Source organism: Clinocottus analis, unplaced genomic scaffold (genome assembly GCF_023055335.1).
Source record: "Clinocottus analis isolate CAN_PGR_092001 unplaced genomic scaffold, fCliAna1.0.p SCAF_24, whole genome shotgun sequence".
Classification (NCBI taxonomy): domain Eukaryota; kingdom Metazoa; phylum Chordata; class Actinopteri; order Perciformes; family Cottidae; genus Clinocottus; species Clinocottus analis.
Genome location: NW_027175976.1, coordinates 3205232 through 3223580, shown reverse-complemented (window position 1 = coordinate 3223580; position 18349 = coordinate 3205232). Strand labels below are relative to the sequence as shown.

The following is an 18349-nucleotide window of genomic DNA, read 5'->3' as shown; positions in this document are numbered from 1 at the left end:
AAAACGGATGAACAAAGATGGCATTCATTATTAAGCGTCGGTGCAAAGCTGCTGTATGTTATAGAATCCATCTTACAGCTTATGTGGCCTCGCTGAATCCTGATTATAGCTGCTGACATGCGGGGAAGAGGGACGGCAGTTCTTCTGTTCATCCATCTGAGCCCATTCCCTCTTGATAGTTATGAAAATAGCATGGAGAACTGCATGTGTCGCACATTTGGGACAAATCTGTTTCTCAATCTATATCCGCTTTTGTGTTTTTACTTTACGCAAGAACGCTTGAGATGAATCAGCTGGAGTTGTAGAGCCGCCCGTCCACCATTTCTCACGTCATTATCTGAAGCTTTTTGCTGCGTCTGATGTACGGGTGACCAGATTATTACAGATGAAAGTACTTTCACTTCTCAGATTTTATCTAGCAAGCGGATACAAGAACATTAGACATCTTGTTAGCCACAATGGAGGAAAATCATTATTAATATACTCACTTTTGAAGGTTTTTTTATGAGATAAAAAAAGACTAATTTAGAAAATTGCACTAATTGAATGTCCCCCCAAAGATTTCCCCTCTTGATATATATATATATATATATATATATATATATATATATATATATATATATATATATATATATATATATATATATATATATATATATATATATATATATATATATATATATATATTGCATCATCTCATGTCTACTTATAATCATTTTATGACTCCTTGGTACTAATTCATTGTATGTGACAGCACTTAAAGAAAGTCATATATTATAATATATCACTCACAGGAAAGTAGTTATTGCTTTTGATGCTTTAAGCACGTTGTATTTTTTTACTGACAATACTTGCACTGCGATACTGATGATCCTGAAGTGAGGACTCTTGGTCACGTGTCCCGGAAGTCGCGGCGCCGCAGTGAGGATCCTCCTGCCTATGGTCCCGTCTCACTTTCAGCCACCAGGGGGCAGCGAAGCCTCTCAGTGTGTGTGCGTCACAAGCCTCACAGGAGTGTGGGGCCTGAACACTGGGCAGCCCCCTTCTCCTCCTCTTCCTCCTCCTCTTCTTCCTCCACTGAGTTGCGCGCCTACTCAGAGAGGACTTGTTTTGGAGAGTGGAGGAGAGCTCGCTGTGACTCTGCGGCACGTAGAGCGGTGTGTGCAAAGAGTATGAAGCCATCTTCATCAGGCAAACAGCAATAATAACAATCAGTGAATCTGATACCCTATTGGTTGTTTTTTTTCTTTTTATATGCTGATATTATTTAGTTTGATCTGCATGTTGAAGCCTACTTTCAAATGGTGGATAAAGCGTTGGGAACAGTACAGAAATCAATAATAATATACCCCTTGTTTCATCCCTTAATTGACTGCATAATTAATTGGTATATTTCCAGTATAAACATGCTGAAATCTTCATGAAATAGTTACGTTTTCATCATGACGCAGCCTGGGAAGAAAAAAATCTACATCTGGATAAATAGTGATCCAGGTGCAGCATGTAGACTGTGCACGGTGTGAGTCACGCAAGATGCTCTTCTGTAGGTTCACCAGCAGCACCACCATCACCAGCAGCAGCACCACCAGCAGCACACAGCGTCACCTAACTACTGTTGCCCACACAGGCGTCTGAAGAGGGGAGGAGGGCGCTGCTGGATCCCGTCCGATTCGACTCCGCTGGACTGATCACATTGATTGATCGCTCGCGGGTGCGTCCCGGAGGAACCCCTGCGCGGAGCTCAGAGGGATCGGGGAGGGGAGGGGAGGAAGGGGGTGGTGGTTGGGAGGAGAGGGAGAGGGAGAGGGATAGAGGGAGAGAGAGGGAGAGACCGCCGTGTGGGTCTCAGATGACACGCAGAAGAAAGTGTGTGGGCGGATGAGGAAGTTCAGAGCACGGATTGATGGTCACACACCTATACTGTACTGGCACTTTATCGCAGCGGCGGCAGCAGCAGCAACATCGCCGGGATCTCCGTTCCACCGATTTTTTTCCTGTGATCCAGAGGGGGGAGATCCGCGCATGGGAAAATGACAATCAAGTTTGGGGTCATCCTCTTCATACTTCTTGCGCAAGGTGCTCGGTGAGTCGGATTTGTGCCCCTTTTTTTTAATTCATTGGCATGATCAACAGCTGAGATGTTTCTTTGAAGCTGTAAAAGTTCACATGTTTACTCTGCTGTTGGGGGAGGAGGGGGCGAATACGCATTGCATGTGAATGAGTCTGGCTGATGCATGTGGTGTTTTCTTTGTATTTTTTTTTCTCAGGGCTTTCCTTGCACACACACACACACACACACACACACACACACACACACACACACACACACACACACACACACACACACACACACACACACACACACTCACTGCTGTGCCCAAACGTAGATAATAATCCATTTACAATCAATGCATTAAAAATATAAGCAGCATACGCAACTGCTGCTGCGACAAAGTTGTGTATGTGTGTTTTTTATTATGACAATGGTGTTCATTAAAGGAGGAGAGCGGCGCATCAACAGGATTAACGACCCCCCCCCCCCCTTCCTCCACACCTTTTGTTTTTCACACCCCCAGTTCTGATCTACTGGAATATGGCGCCGACGACGAGGATCCCAACGACACCAGTGTCAACCAAATGCTGGTCCCCAGGTCGCACCAGGAGGACGCCACGCGCATCCTGAACAATTTGCTCAAGGAATATGACAAGACGCTGCGCCCGGATATCGGAGGTGAGGTCGGATCAAATTGTGGTGCTGTCCATGGTGCTGATTGTCATTGGTTGGGAGCGGAGCTGTCCGTGGTGCTGAAACGAGGGGACGCTTGGTGGGGGTTGTTTCACCCCAGTCTTATTGTGTCAGCTTCTTTCTTTTCAGATCTTAGTTAGTTGAGCTAATAATTAAAGTCTGGGCACATTCTCAAGTGGAGATGTTCTGCATGTGTTGTCCAGCGTTCATGTGTGTCCTCAAAGTGCAGGTGGCCATATTTGGTGTATCTGGAGGTCCACTATTCGGAATAAAGTTCTGTGTGTTTGGACACTGTTGGGCTGGACAGCATGAGTGTATAATTACGACCCCGGGCCTGCAGCTTGTTGACAACGTTGTCTGTTTACTGAAATAAATCAATGTGTATAAGGTGTTTAAATGTGGTTTCGGTATCTGCAGTATGGTCATGCATGAACTAGCGCTGCAACAAACAGTTGTTACATCGTCTGCTGATTATTTTCCAGATTGCAGTTCCAAAATGTCAGAGTATCTTCATTTATAAATGTTTGTCGTCTAAAGCACCATCTTCAGATGTCTTATTTTAACCAACAGTATAAAATTCCCCCAACCTCAAGATACTTGATTTCGAGCAAATCTTCACATTTAAGAATCTTCAGGATTTAAAAAAGCAAAACAACAAATGCAGGCAAAAAATGTCTACAAATAAATCAACCAATGTCATTCTTTCAAGAATAACGATAAGCTGTAAAACACTCAGAGTTTGCTTATCGGACTAATTCAGCAACAAAGTCGATGCAGCCTTGAGTCTTGAACTTTGAGCAACCTACTGTACTTGACCTGTAAGGGATCAGCAGCTCGCTCATACATGGGCGGCATTGTGTAGCGCCACCACGATGGTTGTCAAAGTTTGACAGCAGCAGGATTTTTGATTTAATTGTAGAAGTGAATCTTGGCCTAAACATTATTTAAGTGCATCCCAGGAGTCTCAGAGCCAAAATGGTGGAAAGACAACCGGCGACAAGACTGAATGACTTGAGATGTGTCTCAAAGTTCAACATGGGACTCAAAAATGACACTCAAAAATGACGCCTTGTTTTGATTTGACTTCAGGAAGGCCATGACCTACTTCTGACCATTTATTTTTGTTAAATTGCCAGATTTGTGAGTTGAATAGGTGTGATTATTGCTGGAATATTAGTGACGTCAGATCAGGAGGCAAAGGCAAAGTGGATTCAAGGCTACTTTTGTGGAGGAAGTAGTCAGATGCTTCACCAAAACCAAAGTACAATAAATGTGTTTACAAAGCAGAACTACCAGTGATTCAAAATGATTACAGTGAATATATATACTCCGTTACAAATACAACTCTGCATTGAAAATGTTATCAGTGTCTGACGACACCCCCTGTCCTTTCGGGGAAACGTGACATGACATTGTCTATATATTTCCAGAGATCGTGGTCATGAAAAATGAGGTGAAATAGAAAAATGTAGGGCTGGGTATTGTTCCCTGTTTACCCCTGTAGGCCTGTCACGCTGCACACACAAGAAAGGTATGTGTGTGAAAGTTTGAGGGTGGCCTGAGTCCAAATCATTCTCTGATTGCGACCATATTATTCCTGCACCCATATGCTTCTGGAGCAATCAAAATGCGGAACTTCCTCCAGGGTGAACGTTCCTCTTCAGACACGCTAATCAAATGGTTACTGGTGTGATTCCCTGCAGTGTTTTCACTAGTGGTCTTGACTGAAAAGTTAAAAGAATAGAAGAAAAGGAATGTTACCAAAGTCCCATTTATCGAGTTTAAAAATACCTCAAGTAGCTTTAATTTTATTCTCCTACAATTTTTCTAATTTCCTTTGGCTGCATTTATTTCCCTTGCTTTTGGGATTCCGCATTTACAATCAGCAGAGTGCTGCAAAAAATCAGAGGAATCGTTGATATGTGGAAACCATTTGGGTATTGCTCTACTCCACATTCTGGAATAAACACTGTTTGGGTTTCCTAACTTTTTAGAAGCCATAGTTGTTATCTCGTTTCCCGCTGCTCAGTGTGTCATCTTCTTCACCTCTCGTTAGCTGAAATCCTAGCAAACCTGCTGGTATTCATGCGGGAGAGCGGGGCCACTGCGCAGCCAGGGGCCGCTCCAGCCCCCAAAAGGTCTGAGCACATTCATCCGTTGAACATTTCTTTTTTTTAAATGTTTTTTTTACATTATTATTCGAGTGACCACAACACAATGCATATTACAACTTAAATAAATGAGTAACTTTATGCAAAATTGACCCCGGTTGACGCCCGTCTTTTGATTGGTCGATCAGACCGCGTGCGTCACAGATGGGCGTGTTTACGGTCTCGTCGGAAAAGTTTGGCAGCGTCAGTTAGCGGTTAGCTGAACGACACGGTAGCCACGAGTGGAGAGAATTGTTTGTTGTTGTTTTTTTTGGCGCTGTGGATTTTGTTGTTGGCAGCGACGCAACTTCACAACATTCACAACATTCCGGAGTCACGTGGCGTTTCACGTGGCAGAAGCGCCATATTGGCAGAAACGCCATACTGGAAGAAGCGCCATATTCGAAGAGACGCCATATTGGAAGAGGCGCCATATTGGAAGAAACATACAGCAACGTGTTCGGGCCCTGGGGTGCTTTCATGGACTTATTCAAACTGTTGTGTGGCGTTACCTTTTTAAAAAATGTTTTTATTAACGTTACCATTCGTGCTTTGAACACAACCTGAGAGAACGGGGACACCGTGGCCCCTGGTGAGTACACGTTTCGTTCAATTGAATATATTAAGTGAAGGACCACCGTTTGCTCACTCTGTCGTGTAATGGATAACATGGCTCACGTCTCTTATGGTTTCTATATGTTGACCATTAACTGACACGACGTGTAGGCGGTTGGTGCAGAAGATCCGTGCTGAGAGGCTCAGAGTACCTTTTAGCGGAGGCGAAGCACCTTTAAAGGTCAGGCCTCGTCACAGCGCTCTGGCTACCCGTGATTACGATTATCCATCATGCATTGCGTTTAGCATCATTCTTCAATAAAGTATAGCTTCCACTTACTGAGAGCTTTTCCCCCACAGTTATGGAAAGGATGTGCATACAGTATGTGCTGCTGTTGCACTAAGTTAGTTAATTAATGTGAGAAGCATCTGTTAAAGTGTTTCATGTTCATCAAGTACACGAAATGCTTTTAACGTAGAGAATGCGACATTAACATGTAACCGTTTCGTCAACGAAGAAAACGCTGAACGTACTGGATGTATTAAAGTGAAAAGTGCTTGTTTTGTAGACAAATCTACTATTCCATATGTCATTGCAATATTAGATTGTTAATGTGGTTGCAGCAACGTGTTAGTGGCATTTCATGTTGTAGCAGGTTTGAACTACTTGTATATACAATGAGGTAGTCTAGTAGTGAAGTGGGTCGCAGCCAATAGTAGGGTCACAAGAGATGCATATGGGAAGTCGTATGATTCATGGATGTAAATACTTTGGATTTTTACCTCTCTCTGTGCTTCAAACGCACAACTTTCATTCACAAACTGAGGCTGTCAAACACCACTTAGGAGAAACATCTCTCCCTCAGCTGCAGGACTCGTGGGTTTTGAAGTCATATTAAGGTTTATGAAGGCTTAATGCGTGACTACACTGCCCCTTGAAGTTGCGGCCTTCAAGCCTAAAAGACTTTCACTTGTAATGGCTCCAGCTGGGGCGTTTGGAGATGAAGTATCAACCGGCTTTGTGGAAAGACTCTGGCGGGAATGCTTATCGCCAGATCAGTGCAAGTCTTTATTTGTGTTCTTAAGTTATCTTTGAATGACCGAGGCAAGCGCTCAGCTTTCACACGAAGTAACCTGCTCTTGAGAATTGATTTATTTGTTTGTTTTTTTGCTTTCACTTCCGGGACGCCGGCTTGGTTCAGTCTGGGTAGTGGTGGAGGGAATCTCCCTCCAGCTTAGCTCCCATAATTAAGGATGAAATTTTGATGAGATCCAGTTGACAAACCTCCAGTGTCGTCCATGAAATGTTAATGTCGTAGCAGGATAATGTGAGGCAGCGGAAACACGCAGGCAAAACAACAAAAAACACACACACACGTAGAGATCCACACTCTCGAAGATGAAGTTGAGTCAAAGACAGATCTGGGACATTTAAGTCATTGTAAAAAAAAAAGAGTGGGTTCAGTTGCGAAGTGCTGCATTGAATCTCTGTGAAACACACGCTCAAAGACAAGTACACTCACATAGACAGCAAGCTACTGTCAGAAGTCAGAGCAGTGTGGCTCATTTCTAAGCTTCACCTGGATTTTGTCTAAATCAAAGTCATTTTCTTCACACACACACATGGTATCAAACTATGATTTTTTTCTCCCCGTTTTGCCTCGTTTTTAAATGCAAGGAACTTTTCCAGCTTGTTAATATGCTGCTGGCTGTTGAACCAGAGCACAAACTGTTGTTTTAAGCATATTTCGAGATTTTCTGTATTAATTGGCCATTAATTCAATATGAGAAGTTGTGTTTGTATCTCACAGTAGAGGCTCACTTCTTTGGTGGGAAACAGCCTCTCTAAGCTGAAACAAAGTGGGGGTAGACTGGAGCTGGTTAGACCTTTACGTTTCCTTTGCTGTGTGAGACCTTTTCTAAATCTTCATTTGCTGCACCATTTACTTAGAGCGTTGTAACGCAACAAATTGCTGGTACATCTGCACAGAGCCTACACGTTCACCTCGTGATGATGACATTTAAGCCACACAGACTTTTTTAGATGCCGATATTTGGTTTTAGGGGTGCTGAAGATTAGCCGTTTCCCCCCCCTCTGTCCATTCTGTATGCTAAGATAATCTTCTGCTCTCTGTGGCCTTATAGTATTATTGTATGAATGTGAGATTGATATTGACTTTCTCATCATGTTTTTCCAAAACATTGTGCCTTCCAAGTATTTTTTTTTGTAGTTGAGGTGAGACTTCTGAATGTAAATGGTATATTCTTTGTACGTGAAATAGATAATTTCTGTTCTATAAATTTGTAGTTTGTCAGAACCATCTTTTAAAACGAGTAGCGAAACAATATTTTGTATTTTCAAAATGTCATACTATTTTTATTTACCTTTTGAAACCTGCTGATATGAATACAATGTCAGCACTTTCACTTTAGTCTACTTTTGCTATTAAGAAGATATGAGTCTTATTTAATTTATCTTACTTGGGAACCTTTTAAACTGTCAACAGTACATTTTTCATCCCGCTGCAGTGAGGCGAAGCTTACAGGAAACAGGAGAAGAAGCCCAAGATGCAACATATAACAGGGTTATTATTTTATTTCCTGTGTTTGTTTCCTCCCGTCTCTTCCAGTCTTGATAAGTCAGCAGTGAGCTTAATCTTAATACAAAGTTGGTGACTGGTCCTCTTGTGAGAAGGCCTCGCACATCCCTCCCAATTAGAGCAGGCCAAAAAGTGTTGAGCCTCACCTTAACCGATAAGAAGCAGTCCGCCTTGGATGAAGATGAGATGATTTTGTGTCCCTATTGTGTCACTTTCCTTTGGGATTTAGAGTGTGATCACTGTGTGTGCTTGTGTACGATCCCAGTGCGCTGTGCGGACAAGCGCGTGCGCACGAGTGCGTCGGAGCGTTGGCGAGTGTGTCAGCGTTTGCGTGTGTGCTCACCAGGGATTCGAGGACAAAGCGGGTTGGAGTCGTGGCTCTGCAGCCACGCACATGTACGGTTTGAGTTTAAGAGCCGGGGAAGATTCAAGGTGTTCCATTAAGGTCTGAGCCTCGCTCTAAAAAAATATAAAAATAGCCTACAGCAGTCCTCCAAGTACAAATACATGTGTATATATGTTTGTATGTATATATATGTGTGTGTGTATATATATATATATATATATATATATATATATATATATATAGGTGTGTGTGTGTGTATATGTATGTATATATATATATAGGTGTGTGTGTGTGTATATATGTGTATGTATATATATATAAAATAAATAATATTATTCAGGAAAGGTTAGAGTCTTGAGTGCACAGGCAACTATCTTTGTCCAAAGATCTGCTGCTGAAAATAGTCCCCGACAAATGCTGTATTTAATACTGTTTGAGTAACATTTGCCACAGTAACCAACTTCCTGAACATCAGTGTTTTGGCCCCGTCGTCATGTCTCGCCCGACTTCTACTGCGTTTAGTTAGCTTGCTTGATGGATGAAAACTCTTGTAGATGCACCAACACCAGTAGTTCTTTGCAGGGGAAAAGCAGTTGCTACGCAGCAAATGGTGCATTTAACAGCAGCAGCTGTGTGTTTTGCTATTAAAAAAAAAGGAAGAACTGTTGGAGCTTAGCAGCAATAGACGTTGTGGGTGAAAAGACAAGGAAATTACCCTCATGGACAGAGACGCAACCGAAAATCCAAGGAAATCACGCTACTGATCCAAGAGATATCAGTGCTTAGCTGCTCAGAGACAAAACATATGATTAAGCCATTATCACTTTTGAAAAACTGTCTGTAGTAAACTTCCCTCGACTTTTTTTACAACTATACTATTGAAACAACTGGACTATATCACATTTAAACTCCTAATTTTTCTCTCCACAAAGTTGATCTAACCGATATGCAGTTTCTCTCTCTGCTCAGGTGCTCGATTCATCGTCAGCCGGTATGCAAATACAATCAAGCTGACAGCTTTTCAATACAGCCAGGTACACAATCCAGAGACTGTGTGTGTGTGTGTGTGTGTGTGTGTGTGTGTGTGAGAGAGAGTGTGAGATTGCAGCTGGCAGCTGGGACTGAAGGCTGTAATCGTCTATAACTAACAAGCCTTTGATCTACACTGACTGACCAGGTCGTTGCAATCATATCCGCCATTATTGCCTCCCTGAATATGTCTGGCGCTTGCAATTATTTATGTTGGGAGTGAAGTGTGTGTGTGTGTGTGTGTGTGTGTGTGTGTGAGTGTGAGAGAGACTGTAACCATCATGCAGCTGCTGTTTGTAGTTGTACTGTACTTTTATTCATCTATATTTATTCTTTTGCCTCTTTATTTATACGATGTGTGGTTGGTCAGTGGTTTCTTTGCATACTACTAAAGTGTGCGTGCTTGGAGAGCAGGACTTTGATTCAGATAAAGGCCAGGTGTTTGTCAGACATTATTGGTTTGTAGCTGTTTCCTGCTGCTCATTCTCTTCCTGTTGGTTTCTCTGACTCCCTCACTCAATCACCTCTCTTCTGTTGTCCCCCCTCCTTACAATCCATCACTATGTTGTTACATGATTCACGTCAGTGTTCGCGGTCCAGATTTAAGGCCTTTTGGAACCCAAGTAAAAGTTTGACCCACTTTGCAGCCTATATTAAAACCACATAGATCTGATTCAGAAGTCATGTCAGATTCAATCACTCCAGGGCGAAGCACGCGAGGGGGGGGAGGAAGAGGAAGAGGGGTTTCAGGCAGTGCAATATTTGGTCTCAGTGAATTCTACTCGTATCTTTGCTCATTGTATGCCAGCAGCCCTATATTGTCTCCTTGTTTGATGAAGGATTTAGATGTATCCTTTGTTTTATTAAAGAAGCCAGTCAAAATCAGATCCAACAGTCTTTACTTAGAAAGTTCCAGCTGGGTTTGTATTCTTTTCTGTATCCCGCCACCAGAAATATCAAGGTGGTGTTTTTCTTGCGCTCAAATGCTGTGATTGTACTCTAACGAGTACTGAAAGGAAAAGGGAGTGGATGGAGAATAAAGTATTCAGGTCCTTTTACTTGGGTGAAATTAAATAAACATTGTAAAAATATTCAGTGACAAGTTTAAATCCTACGTTAAAAATGTTAATTAAAAGGGAAATGAGCAGCTTCCCAACCTCTTCTTTTTTCTATAGTGTGTAGTGTGCTTTCTGTGTATCTTAGTGCAGCTGCAAAATCTGTTGTTCTTCCACATACCAGTGAAATTATGTTTACGTACTTTTGACTGTTGTACTAACGGCTTTAGGGAGTGTTGTTTCAGTTTGAATGCAGTGTGTTTTACAATGAGTTTGCAAAACTAACACGCCCGTCTTAGTTCAGTGAAAGAGAGAAACCTAAAGACCGAAGGTGTGCGGTTGCATTTTCCTGTTTTAGTTGTAAGAAAAGAAGAACATTGTGTTTTTAGAAGTATCTCTCAATGGATCCTGGTACATGTAGGCAGAGCTGGCACGACTTCTCAGCAGGAGGAATCAGTTTTCTCAGTCAATATAGCACCCACTGATTGAACTTCATTTACCTTCAGCACCGATTGGACACCTGACTAAAAGATGGTGCGTTTTCCTTCTGAAGCTACTACAAGGAAATTTGATTTTGTGCTAAATTTGGCGCTCCATTTGGACCCATGCGGTGGTGTTTCCAGGCACTGGAAACCCTCTAGAGACTCCGCCATTTTACTGCCACTGGATCTGGGTCGGTCCACCCGTGGGCTGGCTGCTGCCGGAGGCCACGCTGGATTTTGAGCTCAAGGAGTGGTACCGACCCAACACTGTTGTACCAATGACAAACGTTAAGAATAACTATGTAGGTATAGCCAATCTTCTGGCCAGTAGTCTTGCTTGCTTTATGTAGGTCATAGAGAGGCATCAATATTCTAGTGAGACTTTTTTCACATGATATACAATATACTCTAGCCATAACCCTTGTTAACTTCTTTTAGCAGAGGTTTGGCATCCTGACTCCTGATGGAATGATTGATAACTGGTTTAGTCTGCCCTTTTTTAAAAAAAAAAAAACATGAGTCATGCTGTGGAATTATATGCAGATTTTTCCTCTATGCCACACACAAGCACATTTCATAGACTGTCAGCGTTTTGTTAATAGTGTTTCGCCACAATTTAGTGCAGTATCCCATTCATCATGGCACTCCAACTCCTCAGTGTTTTGTTTACTTTGTGTGTAAAGTAAGTTCTCAAATCCTCTTGTAACTTCTATCAGTTGATGAGGCTCTTTGGTCTTTGTTTTCAAAGATGATGAACTCTCATAAACATAGGTGGATGATTTAAATTGCCTTGAAATCAGAAAAAACTCTGCACCTCTGGCTCAGATCTGGGTGGCTTTGAGGCTGACTCGGTCCTGGCGGGGCCTCCTCTTCTTGATCCTCACAGAGATGACATTTGGCACAGCGGCGACGCCTCGCCAGTTGAAAGGACGATTCTTTGCCGAGCCTCCTCAATATTTCAAGTCCAGTGACATTTCATTAGATGAAGAGTTTAGATCCTGGCGAACGCTCCGCCTCGCGTCTTCGGTAGCCAGGTTAGCCGAGCTGACAATGGCCTGAGGGAGGGAGGTGCAGCAGCTCCGGGCACACAAGCTGTGGACACAGCAGACGGGAATGGATACACACTCGCAGACGCACACACAAGCTGGCGGATGGGGTAACCTTTTAGGAGCTTGTGTGTGTGTGTGTGTGTGTGTGTGTTGGAGGGGCTTAATGTTTCAGGATCAGCAAGGTTTTCATTGACTTTTACACATAAAATTTAGCATATACCCCTATAACACTTTCCAAATCAGTTGAGATCAATGGAATCCGCTTTACAGCCAATCAAATGTCACCTGACTCTGACTCCAGCCAATGACTGAGCTTCATTTTTCGAAGCCAGCTGCAAGTTAAATAGCGGATGCATTTCTTTTCCTCGTTGATAGCCGTGTAATGCCGTGTATTGTCTTGTCATGCATTGTTGTCTGGCACAATAGTAGACTGCGTGTGGGATGTTACGTCGCCATGGTGATGTGTGCCCGTGTGTTGGCAGGCATTGTGATCGTAATCACCTTCAGATAAGATGATCTCATTATATTTTTGATTCTTTAAAAATAAAATAAAAAAAAGAATACTGTCTCCTCTGCCATTATTAAAAAGAAGAAAGAAAAGAAACATGCGCTATCGGAAGAGTCGAATCACGGGCCATGAGCATATTTTTAGCTTCTCTAAAAATGTTTAATTCCTCTCCAAAGAGAGGTTGTGCAGCGCCGTAAAGCCCCTCGCCTTTCATTCCTCCAGCATCGCCGAGTTAATGAGAAACCACAAAGGAATGGCCGCGCAATCGCGAGGCGCCTTAAAGCGGAGGGCCTGATACCAAAGTGAAGTGCATTAGGTGGTAATAAGACCAAGCTGGGTCCAGATCATGGCTGACACATCTCTCATCCCTGTGAGCTCTAACCATTTAATCGATTCTTATCTGTGTCTCCCATGTCCACTCCACTCGCGCCAAAGCACCGATGGTTAACCAGGGTTTTGGGAGGGGGGACTTTGAAAACATAGGAAGAGAAAGGGCAGCTTGCACCTGTGCTGTTTGTGTTTCTAATTAAGCTTGGTCATTTAGTCCTGCTACAGAGAACAAATCAAAGGGAGTATTTTTTTTGGAGCTGTCTCATACTGCATTGGCGAGCATTTTTCTTTGTGATTGCGGCAGATTTGATGTAAGATTGAAAGTGCTTGAATATCAACAAAGAAATACAGTGAAACACATCCCCATTGGGACAATTATTTCTGTTTTTACAAATGCACATAATGGTCTTCATTGAAAAAAAAGATATTTTAATGAGAAGGATTCAGCTTTGTTTCTATGATAACTGAATTTGTGGTTTTTCATGAACTGGCGTTTGTGTCGTTGCTGACTTGCCCCGGTGGCGGCCATTTCCCACTAAAACTGAACATGTAGGTGCATTTCTGATGACCCACAGCAGGTCATATTAGGCCCCGCCCATAGCCATGCAGTTGATTGGCAGTTGATTGTTGTTGTGAAGAATGTGTGCATGTTTTTCATTTGATTATTCCACATGTAACTATCTATTGTCACTTTATTTCTATCTTTTTGTGTTGGTCTTATACATCCTCCATGAGATTTGACTTTATGTTTTGCAATCAGAAAAACAGGGGCATTACCTGCATGTTTTTGCCACTCTGGGGACATCAAACTTGAGACTGATGTGTCATCTCTTCTGAAAGCCTGAAACAGCTAAACGCTCATCCTCCACATGATGAGCTTGTTGGGTGTCAGGCAGTTTCCATTGTTGCGTTAGCACCAGGGGAGCCAAATAATGCATAATTCATTGTTTACCTGACGGACACAAAGTCTAATTAAATCCAAAATGTCTCTCGCTGTGACGGCTGTCTCAGATTTTTCTGCGTTAAAGTTGCAAAGTTGCTCGCGGAGGAAGTTGCAATGCCCGTCACCGAGCACTGAACTCTCCTGTCAATCCCATGTCGGTGTAGCAACGTGGGTGTGTGCGCGAATGAGGCGCCTCGCCTTCAGTTTCTTCCCTCATCAAGGAGATTAAAGCAGTCCCTTTCGTCGTTGCAGACGTCCGAGGCCTATTTGCATTATTATTAGAAAAAAAACTATATTCGTCAAAACGGTTTTGTTTTTAAGCATCAAAATCTTGTCCGAACTTAGGAAAATGACTCGCGCTCTTTCAATTCAGTCAGTTCACGAAGTAACTAATGCAATAAATGGGTTGTGTGCTACTCATTCTCCAGTGTGAGCAGGCACAAGGGCTGTTTACTTTATTAACAGAAATTGAATTGTGAGATAATTCATTTTAAACGCCCTCCTCATTGCATGCATAACTGTTTGTGTGAAACAAGCACCCCTCCCTTCCCTCACCCCACAGCTTATATTGCGATATTATTACTTGGTGTTAGCTGTGTGATTGCCTCGTGGCGATTCATAAGCACCGAGACCTTTCCCTTTGCCTGGTTCTCATTAAACCTCCAAGGGAACAGAAATACCTTCTCTTCCCAGATCTATTATATTCGATTCAGGGAGCTGAATAAAAGTACAGCAAGTGCTGTACTTCTAGGATATACACACCCACACAGACGGTCAATTTCTGTCCGATGGGAAAGTCTGTTCATTTACACTTGCATCACTGTTTTATGCCTTCATAAAGCAAAGATAAGAGTTGTTACCAAACCCTCGGCACACCTGACTCGCATCTTTTGAGCCCCGTCCAACTAAATGAGCCAGACCAGTGTTTCCACAGCGCGTTGGCTCGCTCGGCGTAGTAAAAACACACTCTGCAGGGTCACCCGGTGAACCTGCACTCTTCAATTTACATACTGTTTGTTTATCCAAGGAAGATTTGCTGAGCAAACGTGCGTCAGCAATACCAGATTTTATCCAGGTAGATGTACACAGCTGGCTGCTATTTTTAGCCACAGTTCTGCTGGCTATGCAGTACCCTTGCTCAAAGGCACCATATTTATGGTACGTCATCCCGAGTTTCAGCTTATTGTTAAGTTATCTGTTTTTTTTATTCAAAAGCAAAAGCCCACTGTGCCTTATACCTGTCCAGCTTCACACTAGCGAGTGAACACAGTGGAACGATTAGCAGCTAAAGCCAAAATATGTTCCTCAGGAGCTGCCTGAGACCAAAAACCAGAGTGAATATAGGACTAGCATTCAACAGGTGAAGACAAACACGACTCCTCATGAACAATAATGTTGATGTGTAACTGCTTGATGTGTAACAAAGCAGCGTGTCAACTTTAATTGTGAAATACGACTTTCATTCCCCGCTTTGCAGCAAAGAAGTTATTACAGGTTTATATTAAAAACGGTTCTTTTTTGCTTTCTTGCCGAGAGTTAGAGAAGACGATTAAAACCACTCTCTTGTATACTCGCTAAACAAGAAGCTACTAATCCTGTTGTTAAATTTTTGTTTAGGTCTTCATGCTAAGCTAAGCTAACCAGTTGCAAGGTTTTGCCTCATATTTGGCTAGCAAGACACGTGTTATATCGATCTTTGCATCTAAGTCAAAACAAATTAATATACACAAAGTTCAAATTATTTCTGAAGTATTTTTTTTCAACACCAAGGTGATTATTAAATTCATTATCGACACCATTTCACAACTATCTTCTTTTCACACTGTGTGATATGGCGCTGGTATTAATAACTTGAGGCACACACACGATAGCCCCTCTATTGTAACTGCTGGGTTCTCTTGCTGTGTAACATCAGTTATCAGATTAACCCATACTTTAAAAAAACCCTTATTATCTTATTAATTATAATCAACTGCTTTCACTCCACTGCTGGACTTGTCGTCTGCCAGGGGAAAGGCAGTCAGATGATGTGGAGGAGTCTATCAGCGAGCATCACCTGCGTGTGAGGGGCTGCAGCTCCCCAGAAGTTGCAGCTGATGCCCCTCTCTGCGGGCCGATGGCTCGCCCCAGCTTGTCCCGTTGGAGCAGGGATGCCGAAATGTACACATGTGGGTCAAATATCATTTGCAAAATAATTTTTAGCCTTTGCGTCTCCCTGCTTGCAAGAGCCAGATGGCTTCTGTCTGCCGCTGTCGGCAGGCCGTTTGAGTTATTTAAACATTTCTTTGAGACAGAAATAGTGGCGTTGGTGGCGTTGAACCCCGGTTTCCAGCATTAGCTGTGCAGTGCAGTTCAGGATAATACTTGCCCCGTCGTTCCACGGGTGTTATTTTTACCACGTCATCTGATATTTAAGCCTGGCACCTGGTTTGTGTGACTTGAATAGACTGAAAACTGACAAGCTGAAGTTTGGGGCCCGTCTCAAAAGCGAAAGCTTTTCAGAATTAAGTTTTCTTTCATGAACACAATTTCATGCACAACCTCCCCCTTTCCTTATGAAAAGTATACATTCACTTATATATTCATACCTGAGGTCATAGTTAAGACATAGATAACTGGGCTACCTGATGTTGAAAGGCGTTTACATTATTTTGTACTTCTATTTACATACATGAAGCGAGCAGACTATTAGTAACATATCTGAATAAAGTTGGATTTCTCCATTGGACCACAAATATTGTATAGAGAGGTGTCTGATTTTTTTTCTCCATCTAATTGTCTTGGTTTGCAACCTGTGTAGTCTGAGGTGTGCGGTGACATTTTGCTTAAATGTTATGTAAATTGATCCATTATCCAACAAATCTATTTGATCAATTTCATTAAAAGCCAGTCCAGGGAGCTTATGTAAAGTCCTTTTGTCTTTTTTTTCTGGCGCTTCTTGGCTGTTTTGACATTTTTCAGCAATCAATCGTGTGTGTGTGTGCGCGCCTCAAATGTACTGCTTTGCCAATGTGTGGTGCAGCGCCATGCTGGCTGAAAAGTGCTGGAAAAGACAGCAGAGCGGTTTCTCCCCTAGTGGAGCTGGTGCAGTCACATACATAAACATTAGGGGCCACTGTGCCCATCACCACATCCAGACCCATGACATATAAATATATAGAGAGGCGTCTCAGTCAATGTCCTTCACATATCTCAAGTTCACCGGATCTACTTCACACTTGTCTGTGTACTGCTGTTGCCATCTTGATTTTTAGACCAACATCAGGGCATTAGTGTCTGCCATGCCAAAAGGGAGTTTGGGGAGTACGTATAAAAGAAGAAGACAAAATCTGCTGCCCGGCCTACTTGTGATTACCGCTAGGGGGCTGACACCAGAGAGCTGACACAGATATTCCTGTCGTCAGCCCATATTTACATGACTGTGGCTGTGAAATACAACACTGAGTTGTGAGAACAGGCCTGCAGCCTGTAAAACTAAAGTGCACGAGCAGTGCTTTGTTGCTCTGAAAAGGACCGCCACTTAATGGCCTCTCATGTGCGAACCTGTTGGTCTGCTATTAAGTTGTTGACAATAGTTTAAGCTCCAAATTTGTACCATTCAGTCAGAGCTGGAGGTGCAGTTACTGATCGAAAAGCTTTGCTTCCAGCATGTCAAACCCATACTCCAGGAATGCATTGGACCCAGACAAGAAATAGAATATAACAAAAAAGATATGATTATTGGACTTTAGAGGTACTTGTCAAATAAACATGACGTTTTTAGACAGAGCTATGCTAGCTCTTTCCCTCTGCTCCCAAGTTAAAGCTAAGCTATGCTAACTATTCGGCTGTAAGACTCAGACTACTCGAACTCTTCACATGAAAGTAAATGAGCTTGTTTCCCAAAATGTTGAACTATACAACATATTTCTAGACTTAAACTTGTAGCTAGATAATTGTTTTGTCAAAGCGACTAATAGTTGTGGGACAAACACCTTTACAACTTTAGCGACAAACATTTCTTATATCATTTCTGCATTCTTTTATTTCTTCTGAAAGAGTACATAAAAGCCTTGTTTGTAACTGGCTGTATGTGTTTTATCTTTAATGTTCAGTGCCAGTTTGTATTAAACTAAGCCTTGCATGTTGGTTCTATAAGGAACGTATACAGCGAGTATAACTTCCTCTTGTTCAGCTTCATTAACTACAGCAGCAGAGACCGTATGTTCACCACTGGAGGACGAGAGCAGCAACAGCTTTTACAGCGCAAACCCAAACCAAAGGCATCGTGGGCTGCAGGCGTTTACACATACCAACGCTGGAGCGGAGAGGTCATGCATGACATCATGTGTGATTCCTGTGGATGGGCTGTTGCAGTGCAGCAGAGTGATGGATAATGTGCGCGGACTAAATTCTTTGTAAATCCATAACCAACTTGAACCTAATGGCCCTCAACTGTGACTTGTGAGTATAATGGAAAAGAGGCCGTAGTTATGAACAGACTGTACTTGTTGAACTGGAATAATCCAACCTGTTTTCAGGAAAGTGATCTGACGAGGTTTCTGAGTTCACTTCTC

The 18349-nt window shown here is 42.5% G+C and overlaps 1 protein-coding gene across 3 annotated transcripts in view; it reads left to right on the top strand.

Moving 5' to 3' along the window:
* The first annotated feature begins 1842 nt into the window (after positions 1–1842).
* The window catches only part of LOC137793893 (gamma-aminobutyric acid receptor subunit gamma-3-like), a 64937-nt gene continuing 48430 nt past the window's right edge, over positions 1843–18349 (top strand). The window contains exons 1-2 of one of the 3 annotated variants that reach the window (XM_068590313.1): positions 1843–2083; positions 2577–2731. In XM_068590313.1, the coding sequence (XP_068446414.1) occupies positions 2031–2083; positions 2577–2731 (208 nt within the window). In that variant the 5' untranslated portion in view covers positions 1843–2030. Of the gene's footprint in view, positions 2084–2576; positions 2732–5093; positions 5489–9366; positions 9432–18349 lie in introns of those variants that run through there. The other 2 variants (XM_068590315.1, XM_068590314.1) reach the window with 2 other exon arrangements.